General features: G+C 46.6%; 4 protein-coding genes across 6 annotated transcripts; 3 read left to right on the top strand and 1 right to left on the bottom strand.

The window, feature by feature from the left end:
• Positions 1 to 296: 296 nt before the first annotated feature.
• Positions 297 to 1,568, top strand: LOC136516773 (S-norcoclaurine synthase 1-like). The gene has a single exon (XM_066510255.1). The coding sequence runs from the start codon at positions 314 to 316 to the stop codon at positions 1,415 to 1,417; it is 1,104 nt and encodes a 367-aa protein (XP_066366352.1). The 5' UTR covers positions 297 to 313; the 3' UTR covers positions 1,418 to 1,568.
• Positions 1,569 to 1,699: 131 nt separating this feature from the next.
• On the top strand, positions 1,700 to 4,329 carry LOC136516771 (pentatricopeptide repeat-containing protein At5g46580, chloroplastic-like). Its single transcript, XM_066510254.1, has one exon. The coding sequence runs from the start codon at positions 1,787 to 1,789 to the stop codon at positions 3,947 to 3,949; it is 2,163 nt and encodes a 720-aa protein (XP_066366351.1). The 5' UTR covers positions 1,700 to 1,786; the 3' UTR covers positions 3,950 to 4,329.
• A 612-nt stretch (positions 4,330 to 4,941) lies between these two features.
• LOC136516343 (uncharacterized) lies at positions 4,942 to 6,607 on the bottom strand. The gene is made up of 5 exons (XM_066509715.1): positions 6,410 to 6,607; positions 6,206 to 6,319; positions 5,721 to 5,800; positions 5,499 to 5,623; positions 4,942 to 5,216 (listed from the first exon to the last, which is right to left on the bottom strand). The coding sequence occupies exons 1-5, from the start codon at positions 6,460 to 6,462 to the stop codon at positions 5,145 to 5,147; spliced, it is 444 nt and encodes a 147-aa protein (XP_066365812.1). The 5' UTR covers positions 6,463 to 6,607; the 3' UTR covers positions 4,942 to 5,144.
• A 108-nt stretch (positions 6,608 to 6,715) lies between these two features.
• On the top strand, positions 6,716 to 14,125 carry LOC136516341 (ATP-dependent DNA helicase 2 subunit KU80-like). 3 transcript variants are annotated; one of them, XM_066509714.1, is made up of 12 exons: positions 6,716 to 6,962; positions 7,610 to 7,702; positions 7,804 to 7,855; positions 8,852 to 8,983; positions 9,596 to 9,990; positions 10,177 to 10,463; positions 11,564 to 11,759; positions 11,893 to 12,039; positions 12,568 to 12,735; positions 12,826 to 13,155; positions 13,667 to 13,797; positions 13,893 to 14,125. In XM_066509714.1, exons 1-12 carry the CDS (start codon positions 6,948 to 6,950, stop codon positions 13,951 to 13,953), a joined length of 2,007 nt encoding a protein of 668 aa, XP_066365811.1. In that variant the 5' UTR covers positions 6,716 to 6,947; the 3' UTR covers positions 13,954 to 14,125. The 3 variants fall into 3 exon arrangements, with proteins under 3 accessions (XP_066365811.1, XP_066365810.1, XP_066365809.1); XM_066509713.1 differs by having other exon boundaries at positions 11,836 to 12,039; positions 13,676 to 13,797; XM_066509712.1 differs by having other exon boundaries at positions 11,836 to 12,039.
• The last annotated feature ends 964 nt before the right edge of the window (positions 14,126 to 15,089 follow it).

Below are 15,089 nucleotides of genomic sequence, written 5' to 3'. Positions count from 1 at the left end.
TGCTTGAATGATAGGGTTCTGTCCTTTTTCCTTTTAAAAAAACTGCTACCTAATACTTAGTCCATCTCTCAGATAAATAATTTGAAGACAAATGGAGGCCATAGACAATGGACTTTGCACTAGCCATATACAGTGGCCGCTTCTCTTATATTTTCTCCTATCGTAAATTAGTTGCAACAATGTTTCGATGTATTTTTTCAGCGATGCGAACAGAGATGTACTAGTAAAACAGCCGGCCACCAAACTGGATGATGGAGACTGGCCAGGACAAAATAAAATGGCACCTGCCTCTGCCTGCCAGTCACCAACTACCATGGACTCCAAGCCGCAGAGCCTGGGCGGCTCGCGACCGGTGCCCAACGTGCAAGACCTGGCCGCGCGCCCCGCCGACGAGCTCACGCCGCCCGTGCTCGACCGCTACCTCCGCGACGACGTCGACGTCGACGCCAACGCCAACGGCGACGCGGGCGCCTCGGTGCCGGTGGTGGACCTCGCGAGGCTCCTGGACCCGTCGCACGGGGACGAGGAGGCCGCAAAGCTGAAGGCCGCCTGCGAGGACTGGGGCTTCTTCCAGGTGCTCAACCACGGGGTCCCCGACGCGGTGATCGCCGACGTCAAGGCGAACCTGCAGGCCTTCTCCCGCCTCCCGCTGGCCGAGAAGCGCGCGGTGGCGCAGGAGCCCGGCGGGATCGAGGGGTACGGGCAGGCCTTCGTCGTCTCCGACGACCAGAAGCTGGACTGGGCCGACATGCTCTTCCTCTTCACGCAGCCGCCCGAGTACCGGGCCCCGCGCTTCTGGCCGGCGCGCCCCGCCACGTTCGGGGACTCGCTGGACCGCTACTCCGCCGAGGTGCAGCGCGTCGCCACCCGCCTGCTGGCGGCCATGGCGGCCAACCTGGGCGTGGCGGACGCCCGGAAGGTGACGAGGCTCGCCGACTCACAGTCCGTGCGGATCAACTACTACCCGGCGTGCCCGGGGGGCGCGCACGGCAGGGTGTTGGGCCTGTCGCCGCACTCCGACGCCGTCGGGCTCACTCTCCTGCTCCAGGTCAGCGCCGTCCCGGGGCTGCAGATCCGGCGGCACGGCGCGTGGGTCAGCGTCGACCCCATCCCGGGGGCGCTGGTGGCCAACGTCGGCGACCTCGTCGAGGTGCTCACCAACGGGAGGTACAAGAGCATCGAGCACCGGGCGGTGGTCAGCCCCACCCATGACCGGGTGTCCATCGCCGCCTTCCACTCCGCCAAGTTCGGCGGCACGTACGCGCCACTGGAGGAGACGATGGTCGGGACCGGGTCGGGGTGCCACGGCGAGCCGCCGAGGTACAAAACCATAGGCGTCGAGGACTACGTCCGGCTGCTGCTGTCTTGTAAGCTCGAGGGCAAGAACATCATGGACGCCATGAAGATCAATCCCTGAACAGCAGTGACAACATTTCTGAACTTTTAAACTATCGAGCCTGCTGCAATGCATAGTATATGCAAATTTGTGTTCTTGTCGTCGTTTCTTCTTGTTGTTTTGTATGATCTGTGCGAGAGAAGATTGCTCTAAACATGTTGGTCAAGTAATTAAACAATGAACATGTTTCGATTTGAAGGGACTTGTTCTTTCAGTTTATTTTTCTCTCAGTTTACTTGGGCCTGAAACAACTATGGGCCAAATATCAGGGTCATACAGGCAGTTATTACAAGATATTTGTGTCGGATATATTTTCAGAAGTGGATTGTGCTGTTCCCTTCTCCCCAATCCTCCTCCACTCCTCCTCGATCCATTCGTCCCGCGCCGGCCATGGCGCCACTGCCGGCACCACCAATCGCGGCATCGGCCTCCGCCTCCGCATTCCTCTTCCTCTCTCCGCCGCGGAGCCGGAGCCGCTACCAGCACCCCAAGACCAAGCCGAAGCCCGCCGCTACCATCCTCTGCTCCTCCACCGCCACCGCGGCCGGCTCAGCATCGCCCTCCCTCTCCGAGCAGTTGGAGCCGCTCTCCCGCACGCTCCTCCACGACAAGCCCACTCCGATCGCGGACCGCCCCACCCCGGAGCCAACCTGGGTGAACCCCACCAGGCCCAAGCCTAGCGTGCTCTCGCTCAGCCGCCACCGCCGCCGCTCCCCTTCCGCGAACACTTCCTCCGCGCCGCTGCAGCCGCTCCTGCGCGCCCTCCGCGCCCTGCCCGAGGACGCCGACCTCGCGGGCACCCTCGACGCCTTCTTCCTGCAGCAGGGGCAGGGGCAGGGCGCGGCGCCGTCCCCCTCCGACGCGCTCCTCCTCCTCAACTACCTCCACCCGTCGTGGCGTAAGACGCTCTCCCTCCTCGCTTGGCTGCGCGCGCTCCCCGCCGGCGCCTTCCAGCTCGACACCATCTTCTTCAACGTCGCCCTCAAGTCGCTCCGCGCCGCGCGCCAGTGGCCGCACGCCGAGCGCCTCGCGCTCGACATGCTCGACGCGGGCGTGCCCCTCGACAACATCACCTACTCCACGCTCATCACCGCCGCCCGCCGCTGCCGCCAGTTCTCCAAGGCCGTCGAGTGGTTCGAGCGCATGTACGCCGCCGACGGCGTCCTCCCCGACGAGGTCACCTACTCCGCCGTGCTCGACGTCTACGCGCAGCTCGGAATGAAGGAGGAGGTGCTTGCGCTCTTCGACCGCGCCAGGGGCAGCGGCTGGAAGCCCGACCACGTCGCCTTCGCAGTCCTCGCCAAGATGTTCGGGGAGGCCGGCGACTACGAGGGCATCCAGTTCGTCTTCAAGGAGATGAGGGTGGTCGGCATCAAGCCCAACATCTTCGTCTACAACGCGCTGCTCGAGGCGCTGGGCAAGACCGGCAAGCCGGGCCTCGCGCGCAACCTGTTCGAGGAAATGGTCGTCCAGGGCGTCGACCCCAATGCGCGCACGCTCACCGCGCTCGCCAAGATCTACGGCAGGGCGCGCTGGGGCCGCGACGCGCTCCAGCTCTGGAACAAGATGAGGGAGCTGAAGCTGCCTGCCGATAACATCCTCTGCAACACGCTGCTGAGCATGTGCGCCGACGTGGGGCTCGTGGCCGAGGCTGAGCAGCTCTTCAACGAGATGAAGGATCCGGAATGCCGCGACGTACCAAAGCCGGACAAGTGGAGCTACACGGCCATGATCAACATATACGGGAGCAACGGGGACACAGACCACGCGCTCCAGCTGTTTGGGGAAATGCTGAAGGGCGGGATAGAGCCCAACATAATGAGCTACACCATTGTCATCCAATGCCTCGGGAAGGCACAGAGGATACAGCAAGCCGTGGAGGTGCTTGAGGTCGGGCTGGAGAAGGGTCTCAAGCCCGATGATCGGCTCTGTGGGTGCTTGCTCTCTGTCATCGCTCTTAGCAGCGGGGAGGAGATGGAAATGGTGCTTTCTTCACTGGAAAAGGTCAATCAGAACCTGGTCAAGCTGATCAGAGTGCTCGGTGATGCCCGGGTTGGTGCTGACGATATCACAAAGGAGCTGAAGAGCGTGTTGAACGCTGCGGCCCCTGAAGTACGCCGCCCTTACTGCAACTGTTTGATCGATGTATGCCACAACCATGGCTTCCCTCCTCAGAGAGCAAGAGAAGTCTTCCATCTTGCTCAGACCTACGGTTTATATTCCAAGGTTCAAAGCAGAAAGGATGAGGAGTGGTCGCTGGACCTGCGATCGCTCTCGGTTGGTGCGGCTAAGACAGCGTTCGATGATTGGATGCAGACTGTCTCGGAGCGCTGGGTGCAGCACAAGGCTTTGCCAGAGTCCTTCAGCGTTTACACTGGATCCAGCACCCACAAGTTTGCGCAGGGGCTGGCAAGTGCTTTCGCCGCTCATCTGGAGCAAATGGCAGTGCCATTCTGTCCGAGTGAATCTCAAGCCGGCAGCTTCATCAGTTCAAGGGATGATCTGGTCTCATGGTTGCAGACGAGCAGTTCGCCAGCAGTCGTTGCTGGATGACTGAATATAGGCGCAGTGGTTGTAACTGCATAATGCTCCAATTTTCAATGGAGTGCTGAATGAGCAAACCGGTTGATCATGCATTTGTGGACATGTACTAGTTTGTAGGAAGAGAATTCGAAGTCTGAAACGCATAAGGAACTTCAACTCTTCCATAGATTACAAAGTTAGCAGTAGCACGTAGCCGCTCTTGAAACATTGGCTGATTGCCAGGCTGACACTGCTGGTTTTGTTTCTGAAATTTAAATGCCACTTCTTAAATACCATTATCGTGGTGGAGGAACCGTATAATCTTTGGATTTGTTTTTCCTCCTCACACACAATGTACCGATTTGGCTACTACTAATATACTACCTTGGAAGTTGGAATTGACTACAGAATTTTTATTTGACTCCATAAGATTTGTGACATTTTTCTTTTTACTATAGAGAATTGGTAATGGGGTTTAGTTTTGGTTGGTCTCTTCTTATCTACAGAACAAGTTTACACAGGGAGCGCCAGGACTGTGTAGCTTTCCAACTGCAGCAGTTTTGCACAAAGATAGAAGATGGGTCATTAAACCAATAATAAAAGTATAGGTGATGCACTGAAAATTTACCTACCGGCACCCTCCGGCACCATGATCGCTTGATCGTTTCTGTGGTTTATAAGTCGACTGATGCTATTTTGTTGTGAAAGAAAAATACTATATCATGGCTGATACGATCTAAGCGATCAGGTGCATAATTATGTTGACTTCAGGGAGCCACACATGCCTTGAAATAATAGTCGATGCATTGAAATTTGAAACACAATGTTCGAGGGCATGGTTCCACATTGAAAATTGCAAACAAAGTGCAAATTCTAGGTTAGGAATTAGGATGATATATGCATGCTGGCTACCCACTTATTTCTCAGGATAAACTCATCTCAATTATATATAAAAAAAAATCCCATATCAGCTATAAAAGGGGTATGCATACCCTGGGAGCATCTGCGGGAGTAGCAGAAAATACAAAGCAGTATCACTCAGTCATCAACACAGCAATTCACAGATGATACACTATTTCTGATGTCACGCACGCAATCCTCAAATGAGCGAAGATGATCTTGTAGATACAAAGCGCAGATGGAAACTCTGATAAATTGCCTACGAATGTAAATGAGATTGGATCTGGATTACAGTGACACAAAACATATATGCTTTACATGCAAATCATGGCTCAACAGGGGGCTTTAGTCTAATCAACCTCCGCACTCTGTCTTTCTCCGTGTTTTCGAGCAAACCCTGCACAAATGATGAACACAATTAGTCAGATAAAGTACAATTCTTTTACTGTAGGTAACACGTCACAACATATTTATATAGCACAATTCTTTTAGTTGCATACAAAAGTTTGATAATCATGAGGCAGACCATTGTTGCATAGGATCACAACTGACATTTGGCTTGGAAAACAGAACATGGCAGACATTGGAACATCCAGCTGATATGCTAAGCATTATATTGTATCCAGATTACAGGCACAAAGAAATGTCCATGAGGCAGAAAAATGAGTCGAAGATCTACCTGCCAAACAATCTCATCGAGGCACAAGCAGATCCTCCCGTATTTGTCAAGGAAGAGGCGCTCAGTAGGAGGTTTTCCACAAACATCCTTGACTGCTGATGTAATTGCAAAAATCACCTCGGCCACTAAAAGGGTAGAAGGCAGTTTAAGTTAAAAACAATGTAAGATGGCAAAGATTTGAAATGGAGGAAGACCAAAGATTATCAGAAAATTGTGACTTACAAGCAAGTTCATCATATTCATCCTTGCCAACAATGTACAGGCAGACGTCCCCCATCGTGGTATAAACAATAGACACGGACCTGGGGTAGCATCGAGGATTAACAGTGATGGAGCAACAGTCTAATGTTTTGGTTGAGAGGACAAGCATTATTCAGTAACAACCATAAGACCGGGACTCAGGAAGGGATACATGTACTTAAGACCAAATGCCTCTAGCCCTCTACTAGCATATGGTTAACTCGTACCACAGCTGATAAGCCAGGACTTGTGAACATCTTTCATGCTTGGTTTAATCAATTTATTATGACAGTAAATAAAATGTTTAAAGGAACCCGTTGATAACAATACCATAGTTTTTTTTTCTGAAGCTAATTCCCATCAGAGATGGGTTGATTCCTATATAAAACCAAAAGGGTCACGAGCATAATAATAAGAATGAAGAAAAAAGTAAATTTGGTGTGTGGGGAGATGATGATGAAACCTACTTGTGGGAGGCAACGTGGAGCTCCTCGTTCTTGGATCCCTTGAGGTTCTCGGATCCGAGCTTCACCAGGAAGGAGCGCCAGTGGAGCCTCTCCTCCGCGGGAACCCCATGGAATCTGCGTTAGGGAGACGGTAGATCTCGTCAAGGGGGGCGAGATCGAGATGAGATCTCTGCGGAGTGAGAGGAGGGTGAGGTGGGGAAGTACCGCTCGATGAGGATGTTCCCGTCGGAGTTGGCGAAGAGCACGGCCAGTATCATCCTCTCTCCGGCCTCCTCTTCGTCGACGGTGTTGGGGGTCTGTCTCCTTGTGTTGGGTGCGAAGCAGAAGCTGAGGAACGGAAGGAGGAAGAAGGCGACGGCGACGAGTTTGGGCTTCCCTGCTGGGCTATTAACTAATCGTTTTGGGCCGGAACGGCCCGGACCACTCTCTTCCTTTCCTTTTCGTTCCTTCCTCTGCACACCGCCGCCTCTTCCTGTCTTCTCTCCTCTTGTCCCCCCTCCTCGCCGCCTCCGTCCTCAACTCCTCGTCTCGCTAGGGGCTGCTCCTCCCCGGCTCCCCCAGTCCCCCTACCCCATCCCCACCCGGCCACCTCGCCCCGCCCCTTGGTTGAGTTGACCACCCTACCGTCAGTCAGCTCCTGCAGCTTACCCCAGGCTTCGAGCGGGTTTTCAGGTTTTCATGGAGGCACAATAAACCCTCTTCGGCTCTGCCGCGCGGCAAGTCCCCGTCCACTACGTTCGCCATGGCCCGCAACAGGGTGCGTTCTCGTCTTATCTCCATTGCTTGCGCATAGAATGTATTTCCCTGTTTCGACCAATCGCGCCTTCTCAATAATGCACCACACATTTGGCTTTAAAAAAAAAAGGCGCGATTTGTCCCTCGCCTATGCTAGGGTTTGATCAAGCGGGAAAAACGTACTTATGTTTCTAAAGCCATTAGAATCTGGTCCTGTAAGTTAAGTTCTCTGGTTGGTGATCTGGACTGTACATTTCAGTTGCTCCGAGTTACTAGCTTGTCTGAATTTGTGTCATAAAAATATGTTCTCTGTTTTGCACTGCATACATGATTGATTCCCCCACTGCTGCTGTGAGTTCAACTAGTGATTTTTTATTTTAATGTGTAAAAAACGACCACCTCATGCTCTGCTGGTCTGCATAACATACGTGTTATATGATGTAAAGAGATGTGAAATTGTTCCTTCGTATCTGTCTTAGCTTTATGAGTTTTTATGCACATTCTACGCAGGGGGGGAATTTGGATGAACAAATGACTAAATGAGCCCTTGTTCTCTTGTTGGGACATTCCTATAACTTCCTTTTTTTTTCAGAAAAAGCGTGAAATGGGCTTATCATTTCTTCTCTTAGCAATGCCTGTGCTTTTGCTAATCATGTAATTATTTCATAGGAAGTGGTGATTTTGCTGTTGGATGTTGGGCCTTCGATGCATGGGGTGCTGCAAGAGGTCAAGAACATATGCTTGACTCTTGTGCATAAGAAGGCAAGCACATGTTCTTTCATGCATCATCGAGCTTCCTCAATTAGTGCTACTGCATATAGTTTTCCGAGCAAACCATCTCAGATTGATAGCTACTTCTGCAGCTAGTTTATAACAGGAGCGATGAAGTCGGCATTGTCCTCTTTGGAACTAAAGGTTAGTTATTTATAGTTGCATCAACTGTTTCTATTTGTACCTCAAATTGTATTGATTTGTTGATTTTCTATTAGATTTTGGAAACTATTGGCTGAGCCTTTTTTTTCTTGTTTGTTTGAAGAGGTTCGAACTGTTTGTCATCTTGTAAGCACTTTGTAACCATTCAGAACGAATTTAGATACGATTTTTTTACATTCTCTGATTGGGAACCCTCCCTTTTCATTACAAAGAGAAGGCATGAAAGCAGGGTGTTTTGAGATAAATTTGATCAAACAGAATAAAACTGTGTTCAATGAAAAACAGTAAAACTATTTTGTGCACTTTAATCATGTGTTGAGACAATTACTTCAGTTCCATAGGAATCAACATGATATAGGGCGTGTTTGGGACCACGGCATAGCGACGTCGCGGTGCAGTATCAGTACCGTGACCTCCACCCCATGGTACAGAAAACACGAGCGCTAGTTCAATCTTGCAGTGGCTGTGTCTGCAGCGGTGGAAACAATCATCGATTCTGGTGGGGTGTTTGGCTGGATTTTCTTGATTCTCGTGGTGGGATGACCGCAGATCCGATTTTAAGCGGTCCCAAACACGCCCATAGGAATTTCAAGACGAACTCAGCTCTCCAGAGACAACTGCCATTAAATTAGTCAACTTCTTTTTGGTACTATATGCACTCTAATGCAAGGATTGTTTACAATAAATCTATCTTTCCTAATATATTTCATGATGTCACTTCAAGGAATGCTTATATTATGAAACTGCTCGAAGTTACATTGACTAAGTGTTTGCTTAACAATGACAAAGGTTTGCACTTTTATTCTTTTGGCTATACATCTAGAATCAGTGGAGATTTTGGAACACTCTTCTTCTAGTTAGACAGCGATATTAAAAATTATATTGCTTGTACATCTGTTACAAACACTGTCAGCATTTTTATCTTTATTGTTTCTGAAAATTAAGAATTTATGGAGTACATTTCCCTGATCTTTTCAGGAACATGCAATGAGCTTGCAAAGGAGCTTGGGGGCTATAAGCATGTGACGGTCACACGTGATATTAAAGTTGTAGATGAAGGGACGGCACAGGCTCTGCAAAACCTTCCATTAGGATCTGCCCCTGGTGATTGTATCCATGAAATAGGAGTGGGTTTGATTTTATCCTAATACTAACTGCTAGTCCCTTCGTCCCAAACTATAGGTCGTTTTGTCTTTTCTAGGTACATAGATTTTGCTATGCAGTATGCATCTAGATATATGCTATGCCTAGATACATAGTTTTTACAGCCTATAATTTGGAACTGGAGGGACTAAGTATCTGTGCTGCTACACTACATAAACTCCGTGTCTCTAGTTCCACTTTCTTAATATGCCCTTGATATGTATGTGCTTGATAATCTTAAATCATATGCAGACAGTTTGAATTAAAGTAGCATGTCTTAGGTTGTCCATCTTTGAGTGTTTGCATTTTCTGTAGTGCCCTTTGTTAGTTTTATTTACTGACATCAGTGAGTTAACTTTTTTTGGTCCTTTATGTAGTGGTTCCTGCCTATTGATTGTCAAACTGATTTCTTTCTCATGTGCTTCTTCTTTATATGTGTTAATTATTATGTATAGAACTATACATCTATGGTTTATTTAGTTTAAAGTTGTTTTTGTGATTTCGTTTTGATTATAGCCTTGTTTTGTTCTGATGGAATCTGACCAAATTCAGCGTAGAAATTCCTTTACTAAAGCAAAGTTCTGGATTCTATTGTTGTTGGCTTGGATATGGTGATGAGGAAATTTGGTAATACCAAAGGGAAGCGGAGGCTCTGTTTAATCACCGGTGCACAGGATCTGTTAAGAGATCCGCCCGAGGGGACTAAAGAAGAACAGGTGGACACCATTGCAGACATGTTGAAAAAACACAGTATCAAGTTGGAGTGCATTATCTTCAGAGAACCGGGAGTGCATCATAATGCTATAATGGAAGAAAACGACCGATTATTGTATCAGTTCAGAAATAGATCAGTTGCTAAGGTAGTTCAGGTTGACAGCCCAACATCGCTGTTGGGTGCTCTCAAGACAAGAAATGTGCTTCCAGTTACTGTCTTCAGGGGAGACCTGGAAGTGAACTCCAATTTTAAAATAAAGGTAGGCCCAGTTCGTTTGTCAGTTATATCTTATATGTGATGTTCCATCAGTTACAGAGGTTCATAAAAAATTAAATCTTCTGCTTCAGTTTGCAAGGTTTTTTTGAGACTATTAGATTTGAGGTGATTGCGTTAGCATGTTCATATTACTCGCAATCATGGCTGACATGGATGCCCTTGTTAATAGGTGTGGGTCTATAAGAAAACAGCTGAGGAGAAATTCCCCACTTTGAAGAAGTATTCGGACAAGGCTCCTCCAAGTGATAAATTTGCCTCTCATGAAGTCAAAGTTGATTATGAGTACAAGAGTGTTGTTGAACCAGACAAAGTTGTTCCACCAGACCAGAGGATTAAGGGGTATCTTTATGGTCCTCAAGTTGTTCCTGTATCAACTGCTGAATGGGAGGCAGTCAAGTTCAAGCCAGAGAAAGGTGTGAAGCTTCTAGGATTTACAGATAGATCCAATGTACCACGGTATGCTTTAACCTTTAGCTTGGTTTCCGAGTCTCTAAATGTTGTTCTTCGGTGCTTGGTTTGTAGTTGTTGTTGTGCTTTCTGCATTATCATTAGTCTTGACATCAATGCTAGACATGATCATTAAATTCTGCTATCAGCTAATGATCTGGAAACCTCTCCTTTTCTTTTTGCTAGAGATGCCTCTTCTCTTACTACCACATGCATCATTGGCGATAATAATCGTTTCTTATTGCTACAGTGTATGTTTAGATAGATCGCAAGACCAAGTATTGTATGTTCTTTTTTTCTCGAACACGCAAGAGAAGTTGCACCATTTCATTAAGAGAGAAAAGAGCAACTGTACAAAGGAGGGAGCCCCCCCCACAAAAGAAAAGAAAGGAAAATACTAGACCAGAACAACTAGCCTTCCACAGCTAACATGACCTGTCACTGAGACACAAGGCCAAAGAAACTAGTTGAGTAGAGGCTAGGCGATAAAGTGCACTCAACAGAAACTTAGGGAAAATTAACCCACAACAAGCGACCCAGGCAGCAGCTCCTTCATATTATGTCTGTTTGGTGTCTTCAAGGCCAATCATTTGAAAACCTTGCAAACATAAACCTGTGGTGAGATACTGAGATGGCTGAGTTGATCTATAAATTGAACATAGCCATACAGAGTGATGTGGCTTGACTGTAGACAAGAGGGAAGGAAGAACCTCTCCTCAGTCCTCACCTAGTCCTGCCTGCATCAGTGAAGCTGAATCGTTAATGGTTTATTTCAACAGATGAAACCTGTCTACTTAATTTTATCCTTGGGTGCATATTGTAATATTTTTATTTATGAAAAAAGTAGAGTTAAGTTCTCTTAGCTTTCTGCTGTTTTGAGTCTTGCCACTATGCTCTAATATTTTGACTATCATGATAGCTGTACACTTTTCATAATTTTTACTGAGGATCCTTTGCAATTTGGACTATTTGTAAAGTGTGTTTTTAATTATATTTGTAAAGCTGCTCATAAAATATCTTTTTGATGTTCTGTAGTCTGTAACCTGCATGCTTTCATGTTCTGTAAAGTGTGCTTACAAGTAATGGTTCCTTTTTTTCTACTTCAACAGGCACCATTTTATGAAAGACGTTTGCTTGTTTATACCTGAACCAGGCAACATTAAAGCAACTCTTGCGGTTTCTGCCATAGCAAGAGCAATGCATCAAATGAACAAGGTTGCTATTGTGCGATGTGTGTGGAGGCAAGGTCAAGGGAATGTCGCTCTTGGTGTATTGACACCAAATATTTCATCAGTGAACAATGTCGTAAGTATCATATTTATGCCGTTTACATTTGAAAGCTTTGATGAATGCTCAATCAATTCTTTACTATATGCTGCAGCAAGATTCCTTTTACTTCAATGTGCTCCCATTTGCTGAGGACATCAGAGAGTTTCAGTTTCGATCCTTTAGCAGCCTGCCATCATCATCTCAGCCCACTGAAGAACAACAAGAAGCTGCAGATAACCTAGTGAAGATGTTAGACCTAGCACCACCTGGAAGAGAGGTCCTCAAGCCTGAGTTTACGCCAAATCCCATGTTGGAGGTACTATTTTTCATGGTAGAACATCCTGTGGAATGCATACATGGTCCTATTTGTTATTCTATTTTCATCTATCCCTACATTAATGTGCCTTTAGTAAGGCATTGACTTAGTGCAAAAATACTGTGGCTGTTCTTTTTAGTCCAACAAAAATCATGACATTATCAACAAGATGTGCAGTTGTGCACTGCTGTAGGCTTTTGACAAATACCGTGTCCCTCTTAAAGTGGAAATAATTTTACATGTCAAATGGTAAGTATGATCGCTGTATTTGTGTCCATTCTGCACCAATTGTCACCCCAAAGAAAAGTTCGACCAACATTAGAGAATTAAGAACATAGCAGTAGGACTTTATGGCACAAGAAGGGTATGGGAGGATGGAGCGTTATGGAACAAAACAACTTAAAGTTCAAAATTTATGTGATAACCAAACATTTCTGCAATACCATTGGGTCTTGTGCATGAGGTAGTGTGTGGGTTGCACACTTGCACTGCCTGTTTCATTGATTATGGTACATTGTCCCCTTTCAGAGATTTTACAGTTACCTTGATCTCAAGTCAAAGCAGCCAGATGCAAATGTCCCACCACTTGAAAGATCTCTAAGGAGGATAACTGAACCTGATCCTGATGTGATTGGCCAACAAACACAATTAATCCAGAATTTAGGCAATGCTTTTGAGCTGAAGGAGAACCCCAAGGTTAGATGCAAATATTTGTTATATTGATTGAATTTGGTCCAATTTTACAAAAGAAAAACTACATCATTTGACTTGTCTAATTGATTACAGAAAAAGAAAGCACGAACACAGGACATATTGGCATATGCTGGTGCAGGTGATCAAGCTAACTCTGTAGAAGAGCCTTCTGTAGAGAAGGACAGACTTCTGGAAAATACACATCCTCCAACAGAGAATGTTGGGGCGATCAGAGATTCAAATCCAGTTCAAGATTTTGAGGCCATGCTGGCTAAGAGATCTAGCTCAACTTGGGTTCAGAAGGCTATTGAAGATATGCAGAATTACACGGCAGCTTTGTTACAAAAGTCTCGTGATGGGAGTAACTACCAAAAGGCACTTGAATGTTTTGCTGCTCTGCGGAAGGCCTGCATTATTGAACAGGTAAGCACTCTAGGGGTTTATTTTCATGAGCACATGATAGTTACATGAGCCAATGTCATAAAATTTATGGCAATGCAACATGGGTAGGTTGGGTCTGATTGGATCCACTAGTGCTAAGGGCTTGTTTAGTTGGGTGAAGTTTGGGATTTTGGCTACTGTAGTACTTTCATTTTTATTTGGCAATTAGTATTCAATCATGGACTAATTAGGCTTAAAACGTTCGTCTCGCGATTTCCAACCAAACTGTGCAATTAGTTTTTTTTTTCCGTCTACATTTAATGCTTCATGCACGTATCGCAAGATTCGATGTGATGGCTACTGTAGCACTTTTTAGGAAAAAAATTTGAAACTAAACAAGGCCTAAAATAGTTAGCAGCTAAAATTAGTAGCTATGGAACAAAACAGGCCTGCTAACTATTAGTTCATTAGCATGCTTGCTGGGTCTCCTTAAAATTGGGAGCTATTGCCAGTCTGTTTGTCTCTGTTTACACTAGACGTCATTCTTGATCAGGAACCACAGGAATTCAACGAATTCCTAACAAAGATTTACGAGAGATTGAAGGAGGGTGATGCTGCCAAGTTCATTCAACTTCTCTCCTCAAAAAATATTTCACTTATCAGCAAAGAGGAAGCGCCTGACAGGTTTACAAAGCTTTCGCCATGTGTCCATCCACATTGCGGTTAGCATGGCTTTCGTTTCTTAACATCTCCTATTGATCTTCTCCATTCTGCTGCAGTGATGTGACTGAAGAGATGGCAAAAAGTTTCTTCCTGAAACGAGAAAAGGCGTCTCAGTAGCAGCAGCTGGAAGAAACTGCAAGCACCTTCTGTTTGGAGATCATCGGACCGGATTGTGAAACTGCCCTAACTATAGCTTAGCCTAGCCCGTTGCATGTGTGTGGGCATGTTTTGAGGCTTTGTTCGTGGATGGAACTGGAACTAATACTCAAACTCTCTGGGTTTAGCCACTGTTTTGCTGCACAATCCGTTGGTGTTGGAGCTTTATACTAGTAGTAAGTACTATTTAGATTCTTTCGAGTAGATTCAGCTTGGCTTTTTGCGTGGTAGACAGGACAGGACCGTGCGCCTTAAGACGTCATTCAAAAGGAAGGAAAAGAATGTTGACGATGGATTCAGCTTGGCTTTTTGCGTGGTAGACATTCCTTTGCTCCGAACAGTCGGGCGTGGTCCAGCCTCGCCGAATCAAGAATGTTGACGCCAACACCAGGTCCCAAATCCGTAGCATTTTTTCTTGTTTCTGATCTGCTTCCCAATACTACGCACCTTGGCCATCCTATGATCTTCAGCCACGGAGATAGGAACAAAGCCTATGGTTTTATCATCCACAAATTCCATTCTAAGCTCACTACAGTCAAGGCCAATGTGTTAAATCACGTTGGCCGGCTTACTTACATTAATTCTGTCCTTGCCTCAATTCCAATCTATTACATGTCTACGGTCCTTTTCTCCAAATCTTCTGTGGAGAAAATCACTACTATTATCCGTAGATTCTGGTGGGCTGGCATCCAGGACGATAATCCCACTAATCCAATTGCCTTCCGCTCTTAGGAGGATATCTGTCAGCCTAAAGAGAATGGTGGTCTAGGCATCAGAGACCTTTATACGATCAATAAAAGTCTTATCACTAAGGCTGCCTGGAACATTGCCACCAACAAAAACCCTTTTCTTACTGCTATCCTTAAAGCCAAGTATTTCTCCAACGCTTCTTTCTGGACTACCAATTCTGATGACCCTCGCTCCATCTTCTGGTCTTCTATCCTCCAAATCAGAAAGGACCTAACTACTAATGTTACATATCAGATTCATGGTGGCAACTCCTCAATTTGGTCTTCGCCTTGGTGTCCCATTTGGGACTCTATTCATAACCATCTTCTCCTTCCTGTTACCCACTCTCCTCTTCCAAATGTGGTTGC

Source organism: Miscanthus floridulus, chromosome 17 (assembly GCF_019320115.1).
Source record: "Miscanthus floridulus cultivar M001 chromosome 17, ASM1932011v1, whole genome shotgun sequence".
NCBI lineage: Eukaryota > Viridiplantae > Streptophyta > Magnoliopsida > Poales > Poaceae > Miscanthus > Miscanthus floridulus.
Note: the sequence above shows the minus strand (reverse complement) of the source record. Positions and strands in the feature narration are given on the sequence as shown.